The following is a 19,441-nucleotide window of genomic DNA, read 5'->3' as shown; positions in this document are numbered from 1 at the left end:
AAATATAGCACAATTCTAAAATACTGTTTTATTGATAAACAATTTAATAAATTGTTGCCACACAAGTCTAATTATTTCCTGTTTGAAGTGTTATGTATCGTGTCAGGTCACAGAATCAAAGCAAACAGTCACACACATCACAGAACATCACACAAACAGCCGTCAAAGACCATTGTCCCTTGAGCTTGACAATACTAGGAATGTGATGGTCAGATCCCAGAATTAACCGTGTATTGTCATTTCTTATAGACTTAGTATGACAACTAGAAAACACAAAATGAAATTTTGTGCCGTGACAGTTCTTTACCCATCCCTTGTACACTTCTGGACAATGACTTTAGCAATAATTCACAATTCTCAGTAATTAAGGAATTAAGCCGTAAGAATGGTAACTAGACAATCAGTTATAACGACCAGCAAAAGCTCGTATTCAATGCTTTTGTGACCCGAAAGCTTAACAGTGAAATGGAAAAGTCTTCAGCCCCTCAATCCAAGCAACCATTGTTTAAAACCTTTACCCAACCGAAGGTTGAACGTGAGCGCATTTAAAGCAGGACCCCACCAAAACCAGCAAATGTGAAAAAAACCTTTGTCTTCAAACAAACCTTAAAGCTGAACCTATCCTTTTAAATTCTTGAACCATGCATCAGAAATCCACTTTTCCAGATTACTCACATGAATGAGGACTTTGGAGATTCCTTAGACACATGATTGTTTCAATTCTGGACTAAAAGACAGAAGCTCAACAAGTGAACACACTGTTTTACTCGGTAGGCCAGATAGTGGATATCATTATTGCCAGACAAGGAATCAAACAAGCATCTGCTAAGTTTATAGAACATAGAACAGTACAGCACAGAACAGGCCCTTCAGCCCTCGATGTTGTGCCGAACAATGATCACCCTACTTAAACCCACGTAACCCGTATACCCATAACCCAACAATCCCCCCATTAACCTTACACTACGGGCAATTTAGCATGGCCAATCCACCTGACCCGCACATCTTTGGACTGTGGGAGGAAACCGGAGCACCCGGAGGAAACCCACGCACACACGGGGAGGACGTGCAGACTCCACACAGACAGTGACCCAGCCGGGGAATCGAACCTGGGACCCTGGAGCTGTGAAGCATTGATGCTAACCACCATGCTACCGTGAGGCCCTAAGTTTGAAGAAGTACTAAAATCATTTAATACTTATTTTTAATTTAACAAACAATTTTATTGAGGTAGTTTTTGGCATTGTAAACAGTTACAGATATCAACAGAAAGAAAGCAAAAAAGGCAAAAATGTGCAAACATCCACGTACATTCAATACTTCAGTCGTAACCTACTGCACAAGCCTGCTCCTCTCCCACCGGTACTACCTGCCATTTTATCCCTCCTACTCTACTCTACTCTACCCCCCCCCCCCCTCCATCCACCCCCATCCCCTCCCCCTGCTGCCGCTCACTCTCCCGTAAAGAAGTCAATAAATGGTTGCCACCTTCGGGCGCACCCCTGTACAGATCCCCTCAAGGCGAACTTAATTTTTTCCATGCCCAGGAAACTCGACATGTCCGTAAGCCACAACTCCGTCTTCGGGGGATTTGAGTCCCTCCATGCCAATAGTATTCATTGCCGTCTATCAGGGAAGCAAAGGCCAAAACATCGGCCTCTTTCTCACCCTGGACTCCCGGGTCTTCCGAAACCCCAAAAATTGCCACCCCTGGACCCATCGCCACCCTTGTTTTTAGCACCCGGGACATGATCCCCGCAAATCCCTCCCAGTATCCCCTAAGCATCGGGCATGCCCAAAACATGTGTATGTGGTTCGCTGGTCCTCCTGCGCACCTAGCGCATTTGTCCTCTACCCCAAAGAATTTGCTCATCCGAGCCACCGTCATGTGGGCCCGGTGAACGACCTTAAATTGAATCAGGCCGAGCCTGGCACATGTTGCGGTCGAATTTACCCTACTCAGGGCTTCTGCCCACAGCCCGTCCTCCATTTCCCCGCCTAGCCCATTTGAGTTTCAGCTCCTCCTTCTGGGACCCTTCCGCCTTCATGAGCACCTTATAAATGTCAGAGACTCTACCCTCCCCTTCTTCCCCCCTAGAGACTATTCTGTCTTGGATCCCCATTGGCAGGAGGCGTGGGAAGGATGGGACCTGCCTACGGACAAAGTCCCGCAACTGTAGGTACCTGAAATCATTTCCCCTTACCAGCCCAAATTTCTCCTCCAAGCTCCTCAAACTCGCAAAGCTCCCTTCCAGGAACATATCGCCCACCCTCCCCATGCCCGCCCACTGCCATGCTCGAAACCCCCCATCCATACTCCCGGGGGCAAACCGATGGTTGTCGCAAATTGGCGCCCAGACCGACGCCCCCATCTCCCCTACATGCCTCCTCCACTGGCCCCATATCCGCAGGGTCGCCACCACTACCGGGCTGGTGGAGTACCTGGCCGGTGGCAGCGGTAGAGGAGCCGTGACCAGGGCTGCCAGGCTGGAGCCCCTGCACGAAGCCGCCTCCACCCACTCCCAGATAGACCCCATACCCACCATCCACTTCCTTATCATAGCGATGTTGGCCGCCCAGTAATAATTAGTCAGACTCGGCAAAGCCAGCCCTCCCTCACTGCGGTTCCTCTCCAACATCGCCTTCTTCACCCGCGGGGATTTTCCCACCCAGACAAAGCTCATGATCACCTTGTTAACCCTTTCGAAGAAGGACTGAGGGATAAAGATCGGGAGGCACTGAAAAATAAATAGGAATCTAGGGAGGATTGTCATCTTTACAGTCTGCACCCTCCCTGCCAGCGTCAGCGGGAGTGCATCCCATCTCCAAAACTCTCCCTTCATTTGCTCCACCACCCTGGCCAAATTTAACTTGTGCAGCCTGCCCCAGTCTCGCGCCACCTGGATTCCCAAGTACTGGAAATTTTCCTCAACCAACCTGTGGTGAATCACAGTAGCGTTATTCACACTGTATTACTATGTCTCTGTAAGCTCGGCACATGAGCAGTTGCGCTGCTCTGCCACTAGGGGGAGATGCACTGGGAGTGTGCGGGAGTTTGTACTGGGCTCCACCCTTGGCTCCACCCACAGCTCCTCCCCCCTAACCGGAAGTATAAAGGTTGATGCTGACAGCCTGCCTGCAGTTCATCTGGAGTTCATCGTGTCACAGGCAGGCTCTGTTGTAAGACGATTAAAACCACTGTTCACTTCTAACCACGTGTCGCGTGAATTGATGGTCTCATCACAACCTAAATGGTAGCCCTCTCAATCTGTTCTCCTGGCCCCTTGCCTGTACCACAAACATTTCACTCTTGGCCATATTCAATTTGTATCCTGAGAACTGGCCGAACTTCCTCAACATTCCCAGTATACTTCCCATTCCGGCCACTGGGTCCGACACGACAGGAGCAAATCGTCCGCAAAAAGAGAGACCCTATGTTCTACCCCGCCCCTCACCATCCCCTTCCATCTCTCTGCGGCTCTCAGTGCAATCGCCAGCGGCTCTCTGGCCAGTGCAAACAGCAGCGGGGAGAGCGGGCAGCCCTGTCTGGTCCCACAGTACAGCCTAAAGTACTCCAACACTTCTCTGTTTGTCCTGACGCTGGCCTTTGGGGCCTGATATAATAATTTGATCCAATTCACCAGTCCCTCCCCGAACCCAAACCGTCCGAGCACCTCCCATAGATAGTCCCACTCCACCCGGTCAAAGGCCTTCTCGGCGTCCATCGCCACCACTACCTCCACCTCCCTGCCCGCCGGGGGCATCATTATCACATTAAGTAATCTTCTCAAGTTGGCCGACAGCTGCCTACCTTTCACGAACCCAGTTTGGTCCTCCCCAATCACCTCCGGTACGCAGTCCTCCATTCTAACCGCCAGTACATTTGCCAGGAGCTTGCCATCAACATTAATCAGGGAGATTGGCCTGTAGGACCCGCACGCCTCCGGGTCTTTACCCCGCTTCAATATCAGTGATATAGTGGCTTGTGACATTGTCGGCGGCAGGGTCCCTCTGTCCCTTGCCTCATTGAAGACCCTCGTCAAGACTGGGTCCACCAACTCAGAGAACTTCCTATAAAACTCTACTGGGTATCCATCTGGCCCCGGGACTTTCCCTGACTGCATGGCCTTTAGGCCCCCCAATACCTCCTCCACTCTAATCGTGGCCCCCAGCCTGTCCACTAGTCCCCACCTACTGTTGGGAATGTTAACCCATCCAGAAACCTTTTCATCTCCTCCGGTTCTTCCGGAGGCTCCGAAGTATACAGCTTGCGATAGAAGTCCCGGAATACCTTATTCAATCCTGCCGGGTCCTCCACTCTGCGCCCCTCCCCATCCATCACTCTACTTATTTCCCTGGCCGCCTCCCTCTTCCTGAGTTGCTGCGCTAACAGTCTGCAAGCCTTTTCCCCATGCTCGTACACCACGCCCCTCGCCTTCCTAAGCTGTTCCACGGCCCTACTTGTGGATAGCGCCCCCAGTTCCTCCTGTAGTCTCTGCCTCTCGCTGAGTCAAACCTCCCCCGGGGACTCCGCGTGTTCCTCATCTATCCGACCCAGTTCCCTGACCAATCTATCCATCTCTGCCCTGTCTGCCTTGGCTCTGTGGGCCCCAATTGAGATCAACTCCCCCCGCACTACTGCCTTTAGCGCCTCCCACAGGGTCGCCGCTGAGACCTCCCCCGTATCATTCACGTGCAAGTAATTTTGCATACACCTCCGAAGCCTCTCACAGATCCCCTCCTCCGACAGCAGTCCCACATCTAGCCTCCAATGCGGGCGTTGGTAGTTCGCCCCCCCAGATCTGCAGGTCTACCCAGTGCGGGGCATAGTCTGAGATAGTGATTGCCAAATATTCCGTGTTCTTTACCTCCCCTATACAATCCCTGCATAGTACAAAGAAGTCTATCCTAGAATATACTTTATGGATGTGCGAGTAAAACGAGTAGCCCCTTCCTGTCGGCTGTCTGGCTCTCCAGGGGTCCACTGCCCCCATTTGCTCCATAAACCCTTTCAGCTCCCTTGCCATTGCTGGGAGTCTACCCGTTCTGGGACACGATCGATCCAGAGCCGGATCAAGGACCATGTTAAAGTCCCCCCCCCATTATTAGCCTACGAGAGTCCAGGTCCGGGATCTTCCCCAGCACTCTTTTAATGAAGTCCACGTCATCCCAGTTCGGGGCATATATATTCACCAGCACCACTCTTCTCCGCTCCAGTCTGCCCCGTACCATCAGGTATCTGCCCCCCCTGTCTGCGGCTATGCCCTCAGCCTCAAATTGCACCCGCTTGTTGATCATGATTGCCACCCCTCTGGACTTCGAGTCCAAGTCCGAGTGGAAGACCTGGCTAATCCAGCCCTTCCTTAGCCTAGTCTGCTCAGACACTTTCAGATGTGTCTCCTGCAACATAATTACGTCCGCCTTCAGAGCCCACAAATGCGCGAACACCCGCGCCCTCTTAACCGGCCCATTCAGTCCCCTGACATTCCAGGTGATCAGCCTGGTTAGGGGGCACAACCCCCCCCCCCCCTCCCCCCCCCCCCCTCTCCCCCCCCCCTCCCCCCTCCCCTCTGGAGCAAACTCCCTGGCACAGGAAGGCATGGACATCAATAAAACAAAAACACCCCAACCCACGTCCTTAGCCCCCCTAGCTGACCGCCCCCCCCCCCTTAGTTACCGTGCCAGCTCCAGTGTCCTCCGCGAGCCGCACAAAAAGTAAACATCCGCCCGAAAAGGAAAAAACAGAAAAAAGAGGAAGAAAACAAAAACATAAGAAAGAAAAAAAAAAGTGTCCAAAAACAAAGGAAAGAGTCCCAAATGTTCCGCTAGGCACCTTTGACTCAGCAAACCATTGAACAGCAGTCCAGGCCCGTACGGCATACCTTCATACGGTAGTTCTCGGGCCCTAATTCGCGCCCGTGGGGCCTCGTTTTGGGGCCAGCCCCTGATCCCTCGCCAAGTCCATCGCTTCTTCAGGCTCGGAGAAGTAGTGGTGTTGACCCTGGTGCGTGACCCATAGATGAGCTGGGAACAGCAGACCAAATTTCACGTGCTTCTTGAACAGCACCTCCTTGACTTGTTTAAAGGCTGCTCGCCACCGAGCCACCTCCTGGCTTAGGTCCTGATAAATACGGAGGACACTGTTGTTCCACGTGCTGCTCCTGGCGCTCTTTGCCCACCGCAGCACCCGCTCCTTGTCCACGAACCTGTGGAACCTAATCACCATCAGGCGGGGGGGTCCGCCCGGCCGTCCCTGCCTCGCCTGCACTCTGTATGCCCCCTCCAACTCCGGCAGTCGCGGAAAGGCTTCAGCCCCCATCAGCTGCATCAACAGGTCTGCTACAAACGCTGCGGCATCAGCTCCCTCAGCCCCCTCCGGGAGGCCGACCATCCTCAGATTGTTCCTGCGGGCTCTATTCTCCAGCTCCTCCACTCTGTCCAGCAGTCTTCTTTGCCGCTCCTTCAGCCCGTCAACTTCTAATGCCGCGACCGTCTGCGCATCCGCCTGCTCCTCCACCGCCTCTCCCAGCTCCTTAACTTTAACATCTTGAGCATCCAGCCTCTGGTTCAGCTGATCCACTGCTTTCTGGAGTGGGTCCAAGCTGTCCCGCTTCAACGCTTCAAAACTGGTTTTCATTACCTGGAGCATGTTATCCAGCGCCTACTGGATTGCTGAGTCCAGGGTCTGTGTGTCCGCTATCTTAAGTTCCAGGTCAGTTTCCTCAGCTCCTTGTCTTTGTCCCTTTTTCTCTCTTTTCTTCTGCCTCCTGGACTCCCGCTGTTACATGTGCCGCCGCCCTCTCTTGAGTACTTTCGCTGCCGCCTTCCTACTGCTCCGTGGTCCCGCTATCGCAGGGAATCAGTCCCTAAAGCCCTGCTGGAGTGAGAGCCCGCCGAATGTGCGGCTCACTCGGACATCGCCGCCACCGGAAGTCCATTCAATACTTATTTTAACCTAAGTAGTAACAAAATCCTTAAAAGGGCTAAGTTTAATTAGCGTGTCCAGCAGCCAAGAGAACCTGTCGGCTTGTATTTACTCATGATCGATACAGGTTGATAAAAGGCTGTGAATATGAAGTCCTAAAATCTGAACCTATCAGGGATAGAATAGTTTTGGAGTAGTGGGCCATGGATGCCCAGAGTTGCTGCAAGCAAAGGAAGATCCAACCCTCGAGAAAGCTATCCAGATTGTTCGGCAGTCTGAACTCCGTGTGTAGTACAGGACCCTTTTCAGAGGAGAAAGTAAACCATAGTACAAAAGAAACACTATGCTCCAGTTAGTTCAACAGCTCTGAAACAGGGACACTCCACGCTAAGGGAAGGAATACACTAACCGACTGGTAGAGCAGCCATGCCAGTGCTGTGGAGCAAAGCACCCCACAGGCAAGATCAATGTTCCGCAATTTCAGCTCAATGCTTCCAATTGAAATGCCAACGGGTGCCTACCGTTCCTACCCCTACCGCAATTTGGGAAATCAGACCATAAAACGGTGCTCCTTCTTCCGGCATACAAGCAGAAACTCAAGTGGGAGAATCCAGCTAAGAAAGCCGTGCAGTGCTGGTCCGAGGAAACAGGAGAGTTCTTACGTGACTGCTTAGAGACAGTGGACTGGTCCATATTTAAGAACTCAGCGACCAACTAAAATTAGTATGCCACCACGGTCACAGACTTCATCAGAAAATGTGTGCACAACTGCATGCCAAAGAGAGCAGTACATACGTTCCCCAACCAGAAACCATGGGCGGGCTTCTCCGATCCCACACCGGGTGGGAGAATCACGGGGAGGGGCACGTGAATCGCGCTACGCCGCTCCGCGCCGGGCCAGGGGAGGAACCTGCATAGTTGCCTGGCCTGCGATCGGGGCCCACCAATCGGCGGGCCAGCCTCTCTGTTCCCCGGCCTCATTCCCTCTGGGCCGGCTCCTGTAGCCCTGCGCCATTTGGCATCTGGGTTGGCACGGGGAAGCCGGCCACTGTGCATGCTCTAGTTGGCACTGGCCCAACTGCGCAGGCGCGGACCCCGCAGTGCCAAGTTCAGGCTGGGATCGGCAGCTGGAGTGGCATGGGCCGCTTCAGCGCCATGCAAGCCCCCTGTGGGCCGCAGAATGGGGTCCCGGAACGAGCGCCGACGCCAGAGTAAAACACTCCCGTTTTTCCGCCGGCGTCATCACTTATCCGCCCGATGGGAGAATCCATGTTTGTCACTCAATCTGACTCACATACAGCATGGAAAGCAACATGGCCACTTTTTAAATGTTTCCATGATGTTAAGTAACAATTTTATTTTTGTTATTCCATAACATGCATAATGGGATCAATCCCTCAGGAACCTCCTGTTCGTCTGCTGTAACTTCAAAGGAAGAACGCGACAACTAAACCAAATAAAACTGCAGAAATAATAATGATTCCAGGGTTTCCAGGGCATGATGTCCATCAGGCTCATGATAATTCACTCCCATCGTAATCTTCTTCATCAGCTATTCACATAAAAGAACAAGCCAAAAATGTAAAATTCTAAAAGCAAACTCCAAATTTCTATCCATTATTAAGAATAATTGTGTTAAAGTTAATGCTGAAATAGTGGGCCATGCTTGAATAAGTATTGTTGATAATTTTACAGGTTATATGAAGGAACAAAGTGGCGATAATGAATCCTGAGCTTAACTCTCACCCAATGCTACAATTGACTTACAAGTACCCTACTTCAAATATCTCTTCTTGCTTTAGATATGGAAGTGAAAGCAATTAACAAGCGTGCATCTGGACAAGCTTTTGAAGTAATCCTGAAGCCCCAATCCACCGATTTGTCACCTGACCATCCTGTCTCACCAAAGAAAAAGGAGATCTCTTTGGAGGAACTCCAGCAACAGCTGGATGCTGCTGAGGACAGGAGGAAGGTAAACAACAATGCCGGTTTCATTTGCAGGTGGTAAATTGAACTTTCCTCCCCTTCTCCCCACACCCCCACGCCCCCCCACCCCCCCCCCCCCCCAACTCAGTTTTTCCACAAATAATGTTATTCTTAAGTCTCCAGTTTCCCGCAGGCTTATGGATTTGAAAGTGAATTTGTCTAATTGTAGTCACAGGTGAGTAGAAAATGTTACCTTTACGTCACTGATTATAGAAATGATACAACAAAGGAAGACATGATGTGGAGATGCCGGCGTTGGACTAGGGTGAGCCCAGGAAGAAGTCTTACAACACCAGGTTAAATTCCAACAGGTTTGTTTCAAACACGATCTTTCGGAGCACTGCTCCTTACTCAGGTGAATGTAGAGCTATCTCTTCATTCACCTGAGGAAGGAGCAGTGCTCCGAAAGCTCGTGTTTGAAACAAACCTGTTGGACTTTAACCTGGTGTTGTAAGGCTTATTACTGAACAAAGGAAGAGACCATTCTGTCCAGTGAAACATGATTGAAATAGAATAGTCTGTGTTAGCTCCCCTTTTCTTTCACATGGACCTTAACATTTTCCTTTAATGGCTGTATCCAATTCCCTCTTGAAAGCTACTACTGAATCTGCTTCCATTATCCTTTCAAGCAATGCATTCTGGATCATAACAACTTGAAGCCTATAAATAATTTCCCCAATGGTTATTTTGTCACTTACCTTAAATCTGTGTCCTTTGGTTATTGTCCCTTCTGCAAGTGGAAACAGTTTCTGTTGAACTGAATGCCAAGGACTTTTTAAAATAATGACTTCAAACCTGTCAGCATTTGCCATCATTACTCCACTGAAAGATTTCCAATTGATTGCATTCTGGGGGAATCTCAACCGTGCACCCTCTGGAGAAGCTTAAAATCACCGATAGCAACTTCTGGATTTCTGCATTTAACTGTGCATGCCAACTGGTATGCTAGCTTTCATTACAAATAGATTGGAAAAGTAAAGAATTCTTAACTACAATCATACAAGACACTGGCGAGGCTACACCTGCAGTACTGTCTGCAGTTTCTGTCTCCTTGCCTAAGGCAGGACATACTTGCCCGAGAGGGAGTGCAACAAAGGTTCACAAGTTCTGTGCTGCATTTTCTATGTTCTATGTTAAGACTGGCTCATGGAATGAAGGGACTATCCTATGAGAAGACATTGAGTAGACTAGATCCATATTCCTTGGAGCTTGGCAGAAGGAGTCATCTAATTGAAACATGAAACTCTAAGTAGCTGGACAGGATAGATGCTGAAAAAATGTTTTCCCTGGTACAGATCACAGGGTTGTGCAATTAGGACGGTGATAAGGAGTTTCTTTCAGTCAGAGGATTGTAAATATTTGTAATTTTCCACCCCAGACAGTAGTAGGTGCTTAGATATTGAGAATATTCAAAACAGAGGTCAAAAGATGTTGGGGTACTACGGGAATTAAGAAATGTTGTGTGCGATCGACCTGAATGAGGACAGAGTTCCGTAGCGTGCAATAGCCCGATGTTTCCTGGCATTCGGAGCTCTATCAAATGCACATCCGGCTAGATCAGGAGCCTCAGCGAGGAACGAGTGGCCAAGGCCACACTTAGCCCCGTTCTCGGCACTGAGGCGCTCCACTCGCCAGAACTCCTCAGTGCAAGGAGAGATCGGGACACCATTTTAAAAAGTCCTGAGCTCCTGACGTGACCTGCGAACCTCCCCCAAGCCAAAGCTCACCACAAGAGTGTCCTCGGGAGGGCCCCCATGCATGACACCCCCTGCCTAATCTCTGCCGTGCAAAACATGACAGCTTGGCACTTGGTAGTGCCAGCCTGGCACCATGGCAATGCCCCTGTCAACTGGCAGTACCACCTGGGCAGCTTGGCAGTGCCACCTGGGTGCCAACCTGGCATTGCCAGGCTGAAGGTGCCAGGGTGCCAGGCTGGCAGTGCTACGTTGTCCAGGTGGCACGATCTTGTGGAACGATGGAGTAGGCTCTAAGGAGCAAATGATCACTCACATTATGTTCTTATGTGCATTCTCCAGAATTTGCTGGTAAGAACTTCCAGTCTTACACGCTAATGCAGGATTTTCCACACCTTCCTGCAGATGAATCTTCTGATCCCACTGAGGTTGACCCTGCTGCGGGTTCCTTAATGGCGGGACAAGTGAGCCATGCAAATTGCTATTGACATTGGTAGGACCGGAAGGTCCTCCTGGTGACCAATGGTTGCCACCTCGGTCCTAAGAAAATCTGGGGTGGAGAACTGGAAAATTTGAGCCTTAGTTTTGCTGTAAATACCATTGAAAAAGTTATACTTGTTGAATAAGATGTAACTGTGTTTTATTAACGGTGTATTCAATTCACAATTACTGATAAACAACTTCACTTGCACTGAAAGAGTGATTTTATATTTGTTAAATGCCAAATATCTCCATTATGATATGAAATTCTCCATATTTTCATTTTTTAAAAAGTTTGTTTTTTATTTATTTATTAAATATTTATTTATTTATTTATTTTAAAAATAAATTTAGAGTACCCAATTCACTTTTTACAATTAAGGGGCAATTTAGCGTGGCCAATCCACCTAGCCTGCACATCTTTGGGTTGTGGGGGCGAAACCCATGCAAACATGGGGAGAATGTGCAAACTCCACACGGACAGTGACCCAGAGCCGGGATCGAACCTGGGACCTCGGCGCCGTGAGGCAACAGGGCTAACCCACTGCGCCACTGTGCTGCTCGTGCTTGATATTTAATCATCTGCTTTAATCTCATTCTTTTTTCCCAATCATTTATTTTGTGGTCATAAAAATCTAAAATTAAAGAGGAGGGGATTCAGTGTTTCATATCTTCAGGTTTGCTGTTGATTGATCGTGTTTCAGTGTGATTGGCTGTTTACCCTGCTCGTAAACATCAACCCTGCCTGTCTCTTGGAGATCCTCTGGACCTGACATCTGAAATAAACTGATGTGAGGAAAGGGTTAATCCACGCTGTAGAATTCATTGAATTCTTTTTTGGGCCGCTTTCTTTGAGGCCAGCGGAACGTTTTTGCTGCTATCTGCTATCTATCCCACTTACCTCGGCATAACGATTATCATTATGTGAATTCACAGTCCCAGGAGATGCAACTTCTGCAGCAACTTGCAGAAAAGCAGCAACATAGGCGCATAGTTCTACACAGGGCGATTGTGGATAACTGCGACTTCAGCAGAACCACTGAAAGAAAGTTAAATCAGAAGATGGAAATTTGTAACGAAAATCGCAAAGCCCATATAGCTGCCCTCAAGGATCGTTTTCGTGAGAAGGCAAGTATTTTAATTCCTTTAAATTATATTTAATACTTTAAAAGTAGCTAACTCAAAATGGGTTGAATTTCTTCCTAATAAAATAGCAAATAATTGCTGGTTCTCATGGCTATATTTTTTAGATATTTATCCAGGAGAAAGACGTTTGAGAGTGTTTCTGTTTCTAGTGGGATGTGATAGGTAGATTTTAGTTTGGTGCATCCAGATAGGTTTGTAGTTTCACAAATAATTCATCGTCATCAAGTTGGGGAAGAACTGCCTCACCTTCTTCTCACTCTTCTTCCAACTCACACATGGATCTCTAGTATGTATAATTGTGGCCTTCACTGCTATTAAAAGCTATAGGTTTATAGTAGTAAGCATGAACAGTGATGTTATAATATTACTTTACCTTCCTCTGTTTATAAATGTAATAAGTTTTGCAAATTTCATTCTGACTATATCTACCATACCCTTAATGCGCTTTTACGGTAACAACCGATGAAAGCATTCATTTTAACAAGTATCGATTTTTTTAAAACCTGATTATTCTTTAATTTTTCAGGAATTTTACTGAATAATAACATAGTGAAAACATCTCTTAACTTTACAAAGGAAAATAATTAAAATTTTATGCTCAGAAATGGACTATTAGTAAATGTTATCAAAATAAACCTCAAGCGTATAACAGTTTAATTTCCTTTAGGTCTTGAAATTGGTGCTGAGTACAGAGTGCAGCTCTCAGTCAGGCGGCCTGAGGACAGTCCCAAATTGGACCTGGGCCTCAGTAATATTATTTGGCAGCTTTTTCCAGAGACAGGTTGCTCATTTAAAAAATATATCAGGCCACTTGCCTCACTGGAAAGGCACCTAAAGTAAATGACGGATCTACAAAAATAAGAAACTTGAGTAATTGCTGAATCTATTATCAGGTCAGTTTTCTGTCAGGCAGCTGTACTTTGGGCATAGGGGGCGTGATTCTCTGATCCTGAGGCTAAGTGTTGATGCCATTAGAAACGCCACCGTGTTTCTCGACGGCGTCAACATGGCCTCAGGATCAGAAATTTTGGCCCCTACAGGGGACCACCACAGCACTGGAGCAACCCAGGCGGCTCCAGCTGCTGATCCCGGCGTCAACTGGGCGCCACGGGGTCCGCACACGCGCAGTGGAATCGGCACCAACATGCTCATGCGCAGTGGCTCCCTTCTCCGCGCCGCCCCTGACGCAACATGGCGCAGGGCTACAGGGGCCGGCACGGAAGAAAGGATGCCCCCAGGCCGAAAGGTTGGCCCGCCGATCGGTGGGCCCCGATCGCGGGCCAGGCCACAGCAGAGGCACCCCCCCCCCCCCCTCGGGTCGGACACCCCTCCCCCCCGACTGGCCGACTCCGGACCCTTCCACGCCGAGGTCCCGCCGGCTAAGAGCAGATTTGAATGGCGCAGGCGGGACTCGGGTGTTTTGATACGGTCGCTCGGCCCATCCCAGGCCGAGAATCACCGGAAGGGGCCCCATAGAGCGGCCCCCGGCCAGTGGCGCGCCGATTGCACCAGCGCCAATGCCGTTGATTCTCTGCTCTGCGGAGAATCGTGTCCCGGCATCGGGGCTGCAAGGCGCCATTCGCACCGGTTGGTGTGATTCTCTGGCCTGGCCCGGGCTCAGAGAAACCCGCCCAGGATCTTGGTTCCCAAAATTGGTTCTCTTGGCACTGGTTTCTCATCTGTGAAACTTGAGTGATGAGGGCCAATTTCAAATCCATGATCTGATGTTAACAGGTTTCCACTTTCTTCAACTAATTATGTAGCAGTGGTACGTTAAAGTTCACCGAGTGGCTGTGGCAACATGTATTCTTGCGTGTATAACGTAGTCTGGCATTTAAGATAGTCATAGTAGAGGCTTCAAATTTTTTTCCATCATATGGATGACCAGGAATTTCTCCATCTCTTACTGTCTGCCATTGCCGTGTGTTGGAAAGATGTGCAGGTTGATAATCAATCTGCTGGGCTGCGTTCTGAACACAAATCCCTTTACCATCATGTCCTGGGGTGGGACTTGAATGTTTCTGGCTGAGGGTTTGGGATGCTACTCACTGCACCATAAGGGTCTCGCATCTAACTATGAAGCCATGGAAAAAAGTATGAAAAAGTTGACATATTCAGTTGAAATGATATTTTGCCATATTCTTAAGACATTAATTTAGTACATAATGCTGAGTTATTTTATATATATATATATGTCTGTGTTTAATTCCAGTCAGTACAACCCACTGTTGCATTGTATTAGTGGATGAGTTGGGTCATCAAGTCACCCAGTGAATAGATTGAGGAATGAAGAATTTCTCGAAATACATTTACACGTAGTATGCAGCAAAACTATAAATGATTTTTTTAATGTAAATGTTCTCTGCTTGCTGCAGTTTGTGCTGAAGTACCTATTACCATTAGGAGCTGTGCATCAATCATGCAATCTCAGACAAGCAACACCCATAATTAACATCAAAAATGGAACCACAGTAAGGTGTTAGGGGTTATAGCTCTGACCATAGACTCTGACTCAGAAAAGACCGCTAAACTGCAAAATGAATAATCAAATAACAATCAAAACTTTAACGTTTTCTCAAACTGCTTTGTTTGTACTTTATCTGAAAAATTTTGTCTCACGCCATATTGTTTTAAAAAAAATTTAAAGTACCCAATTCTTTTTTTCCAATTATGTGGCAATTGAGCGTGGCCAATCCACCTACCCTGCACATCTTTGGGTTGTGGGAGTGAGACCCACACAGACACGGGGAGAATTTCACATCATGTTGTTTAACAACAAGTAAAGTCTCTGCAATACTCATGCACTAAAATAAAATGATCTTTTATAATTAATTTTCTTTAAATTGTTGTTGATAGCAACCCAATTAGAGAATGCCAACTTAGTGTGCAATTCAAATAAACCAGTCCACTCAGGATGATATTTTTTCATGACCCTTACCGTATCACAGGTGGCAGCTTCCAAATCTTTCTGTGAGGGGGTCCCCAGGCAGACATTGAGCCATTTTTGGTGACCTCTCCTGGACAGACACACTCCTAGTGACCACCAGCAGTTATTGGCATGTTTCTGGTTATCCTTATTCCAACTTTCAAAAGTGATTACAGATTTTTTTTTAAATTGAAAACAGAAACAAATGGATTGATAATAATGGAAAATCATAGAATACAGTATTCACATTCAACAGAAATCTAAAGACCTTGCGCACCTTCAGGAATCCACAAAGCTAATTTTAAATACCTGCAGAGCAGAACACTTCTTATTCCAGGCCGTTGGGAACAGTGAAGCTCGTCTGACCATTTTTTATGAGATCTTTTTTGGATTATCAAACAAATCGGATAACCCATCGACTGCACCAAACGGAGAAAGATTCTGCATCCTAATTTCACGTTTGTCTCAAACTGGGCGCATGTGCTTAAAACGAATAGAAACTGATGACAATGAAAGAATTTCATTTTTAAGATGAGTTGTTTTGGTATGCTGTCTTCTATAATTTGTGCATTTTGTGCGATAGGAAAGGCATGCAGCTGAGGTCCGTAGGAACAAGGTGCTACGAGAGGAACTTTCTGGCTAATCGTCTTTCTATCACTTTGTGAAGACCACCCTGGAACGAATCTAATAATAATATCCTGGCTATCAAGATACAAATTTTGTTTCTGAATTCAGTACTTCTATATAATAGTTCATGCTTTTTTGCATTCAGATTATTGGTTCTTATTTCATGTGCAATACAGAAAGTTGTAAGCAGGCAAAAATCAGCAAAATATCAATAATCTAATGATATTTAAAACATTCAGAGTATTAATTGTTATTGACATCATAATCTGCCAATGTATTTTAACATGTGTATATATAGATGCATTATATTGATTAACAGATTCAACCTACAATTAAAAAAGGTTTACCAATGAATTAATGTTTTATATCCCATATGTAATTTACCATTGGGTTTTTATTGATATTATTATGGGTACACGAGCATTGCCAGTTTTTGAAGGGTTATATTACAGTATAGTCATTGCAGCTGCTTTCTTAATCCCCACATTTGAAGGAGGTTATTCTTTAATTTATCCCTAGCATGCTGCCGTTGTTAGAATTTTCAGCCATTTGAAGACAAACTGAACATCTCTGATGCAAATAATGATTTATGCCAATAATTTATGTAATTCAGGTCAAATTCATCAAATCAAATAGATAAAGGTGACTAACTGTTTCTCAACCATATATCTGAACAGATATGTTAAAAATATATTTTAAAATAAACTTTTTATTATTTAAATGTTCTCTTATTTCGTAATGGTTATATTTAAAGTTATCGTTAACTTAATAATTTAACAAATATATAAGTGAATGCCAATTAATTATTCTGTGGAAGTATCACAGCTTAATTATGACCTGTTGCTGTCCATTAGGCCTTTTTATCTTTAGAGAGCATAAAAATATCTAGGCCTTCAACAGGCCTATCTATTTGGCAGTTGATGTTGTGGGTTGAACTTGTTAATACATGGAGTAAGTTCCATCTATAAATAGAAAACATCATTGGTAACATTGTATAGTACAGCTGTCAGATTAAACAAACTCTTTCTATATCTTATGCTCACTAAAGAGGGGGAAAACTTCCATGTAAGTAAGCAACACTTTTGGTGAAATTAGTCTCCCCGCAAAAAGTAAATGGTTAATTGTATGTGTGAGAAATTCCTAAATTATCCAGCTGAATTTTTGTCTTATTACTGCTGTAGCTGTGCTGAGTAGAAATGGTTTGCCAAATATAAAGCTGTTTAAGTTACGGATCGTTTGTTTGGTGTGGAGTATCTGACTTTGAAAATTACTTTGTAAATACCTAAGGTGGGATTTACCGACCCACCGGCCGTGGGTTTCGTGGTAGCGGGAGGCGGTGGGAGGCAGTCCGCTCTTGGATCTTCTGGTCCCACCATTGTCAACGGGGTTGCCATTGAATTCACACCCCGCCACCAGGAAACCTGCGCGTGAACGGCCAGATAAATCTTGCCCCATTTCCTTTCAAGAGATTGTGTTCGGCAAGCTGGTACATAACCTTTAATCTGTAACACTGTACTTTGCTATCATCTCATTTGATTATGTGCCATTTCACCTCGAACTCTGACAGTTTGTATATTTGCCTATCGGACTTGAAACTAGAGTCAGGGTAAGACCGTAAATGGTGCTAGGTACTTTCATCTACTAACTGTACTTGAAGGTGGCATGTTTTTAATCACTTGATTAGATCTTGCTATTTATTGACGTGTTTGTATTTGAATTCTTTGGGCTTTTTAGGGGGATGTTAACAAATCTCTTCTATCTCACAGTTAAAAGTCACAGGAGGATGATCACCCTGAAGATTCTTGCCCACCCATTTTAGGTTCCATAACGTGCATTTTAATGTCAGTTCAAAATTGTTGTAGTGTGCTACATGTGGTTACGAAATAAAATACACAATATAATCCAGAAGTACTTGCACTGCTATTTATTTTGATTGTCTTTTCTTGCATTGCTATATTCTTTGACATTCATTTATGGCAAGTCCATTCTCAACATGTAGAAGTCAATCAGCAGCCAAGGTATGACAATCATTTTGCAATAAAATGATGCAGTGTCACTTTACGGTATGCGTTTGAATTCTTAGCTTATTGTGTTGCAGGTAGTAAATTGTATAATCTGGTCACTCATTCACCTGTCTCGAATGTCTTCATGTTGCTAAATCCTGTCTCTTCTCTTCTGCTTCTGCCGCTGTCTGTTTTTTACCTTTTCTTTTGCTTCTCTTCCCTTAACTCCTTTCGATCTCAATTTGCTCTCTTGCTCCTCTGCCCTTAGTTTTCTCCTTTCCTTTCTGGTAGGAAGCGATGGACATATGTAGTGTGGCAGGCAAAGGAGCCACCAATAGCTTCAGGCTACTTATGTGGCTGTGGGGTGGGGTGGGGGGGGGGGGGGGGGGGGGGGGGGAGCGGTGGCAAATGTTATCTTCAGCAACTTTGTTCCCATTCTCTTATCACTCATGCTTTCTCCCCATCATATACAGCTCTCCTTCACTTTCCCAGTCACCATTCCCTATCCTACCACCCTTCATTCCCAGTAGTAACCCTATCTCAAACTCTGTCAACACCCAACTCAAAACATGCATGCTTTGTGCTTTGTTTTCACTCATTTCATCTCTAACCATTCATCCACTTCACCTATTTCATTTTACCAGGGTGGATAGCGAAAGGATCCCCATAACCCTCCCGGCTTCACCTCTGAGTTTCTTTTCCAATCAGTAAGCCTGATTTCCTATCACACTGACTTTGGCAAACTATTTTGTTTGCAATACTTATGAAGGTTTTCAATTGTGTTCATTAATTGTTAAGGTTTTTTTTATTGTTGGGTGGCGTTTGTCGAGCAAAGAAGCAAGTTCACATTATATGTGCTTCTTTAAGAGTCAAGCATGAGGGAAACATTCTAATATGGGCACAAAAATCTTAGAACAATGTGATTGCACCGATTTACATAGAATTTCACAGCACAAGCAAAGGCCATTCAGCCCAAAAGATCAATACCTGCATTTATGCTGTACCCCATCCTTTATATCATCTAATTCCATCAACATATTCTCCTAGTTTTTTTTCTCTCTCATGTATTTATCTAGTCTTCTCTTGTGTGCACCTGTTATTCACATCACTAAATGTAATAGGTAGTTCCACATTTTCATTACTATCTGAGTAAAGATGTTTTCTTGAATCCCTTAATGGTTTAATTAACAACCAAAATTATAGCCCATAACTTTGAATTCTTCAACAAGTGGCAACATATCAGCACTTGCTGATATCATGCTGGGCCAACTTTATACAATTTACTTAATTTAGTTATACTTAATTAGCTCCCAGTCCATCTTTGTCATTTCGCTGTGAGGCTGCCATTTTAAATTTGTTTTTTGACATTTCCAAAGGCCCTCGGGGCCAATAAAAAAAGTGATTGACAGAAGCTAAAGGAAAACAAAATATATGTGCAGCAGAAAACTGATGATATTTGTGATAAAGTAATGAAAAGGTCTTTGAGCTTCCCTTTTGATAGTTAATTAAGGGAGAGGGGTGCTGCTGGAGGAGGTAGATACAAGAATGTTTTCCTGCCTCCCCTCAGTTGGCACAGTGTGAAAGGTTGTGACACTACCAGGAATGGATGTCTGAGAGCAGAACTTCATTACAGTATATGGGTAATGGTCCGATT

General features: G+C 46.0%; 1 protein-coding gene across 2 annotated transcripts in view; it reads left to right on the top strand.

Moving 5' to 3' along the window:
* LOC119969504 (stathmin-3-like) overlaps window positions 1-17,692 on the top strand; it is an 87,932-nt gene extending 70,240 nt beyond the window's left edge. For both annotated transcript variants that reach the window (XM_038803201.1, XM_038803202.1), the window contains 3 exons: window positions 8,728-8,897; window positions 12,022-12,213; window positions 15,741-17,692. In XM_038803201.1, the coding sequence (XP_038659129.1) occupies window positions 8,728-8,897; window positions 12,022-12,213; window positions 15,741-15,800 (422 nt within the window). In that variant the 3' untranslated portion in view covers window positions 15,801-17,692. The remainder of the gene's footprint in view (window positions 1-8,727; window positions 8,898-12,021; window positions 12,214-15,740) is intronic.
* The last annotated feature ends 1,749 nt before the right edge of the window (window positions 17,693-19,441 follow it).

Source organism: Scyliorhinus canicula, chromosome 7 (genome assembly GCF_902713615.1).
Source record: "Scyliorhinus canicula chromosome 7, sScyCan1.1, whole genome shotgun sequence".
Taxonomy (NCBI): Eukaryota; Metazoa; Chordata; class Chondrichthyes; order Carcharhiniformes; family Scyliorhinidae; genus Scyliorhinus; species Scyliorhinus canicula.
This window is presented reverse-complemented; position numbering and strand designations above follow the sequence as displayed.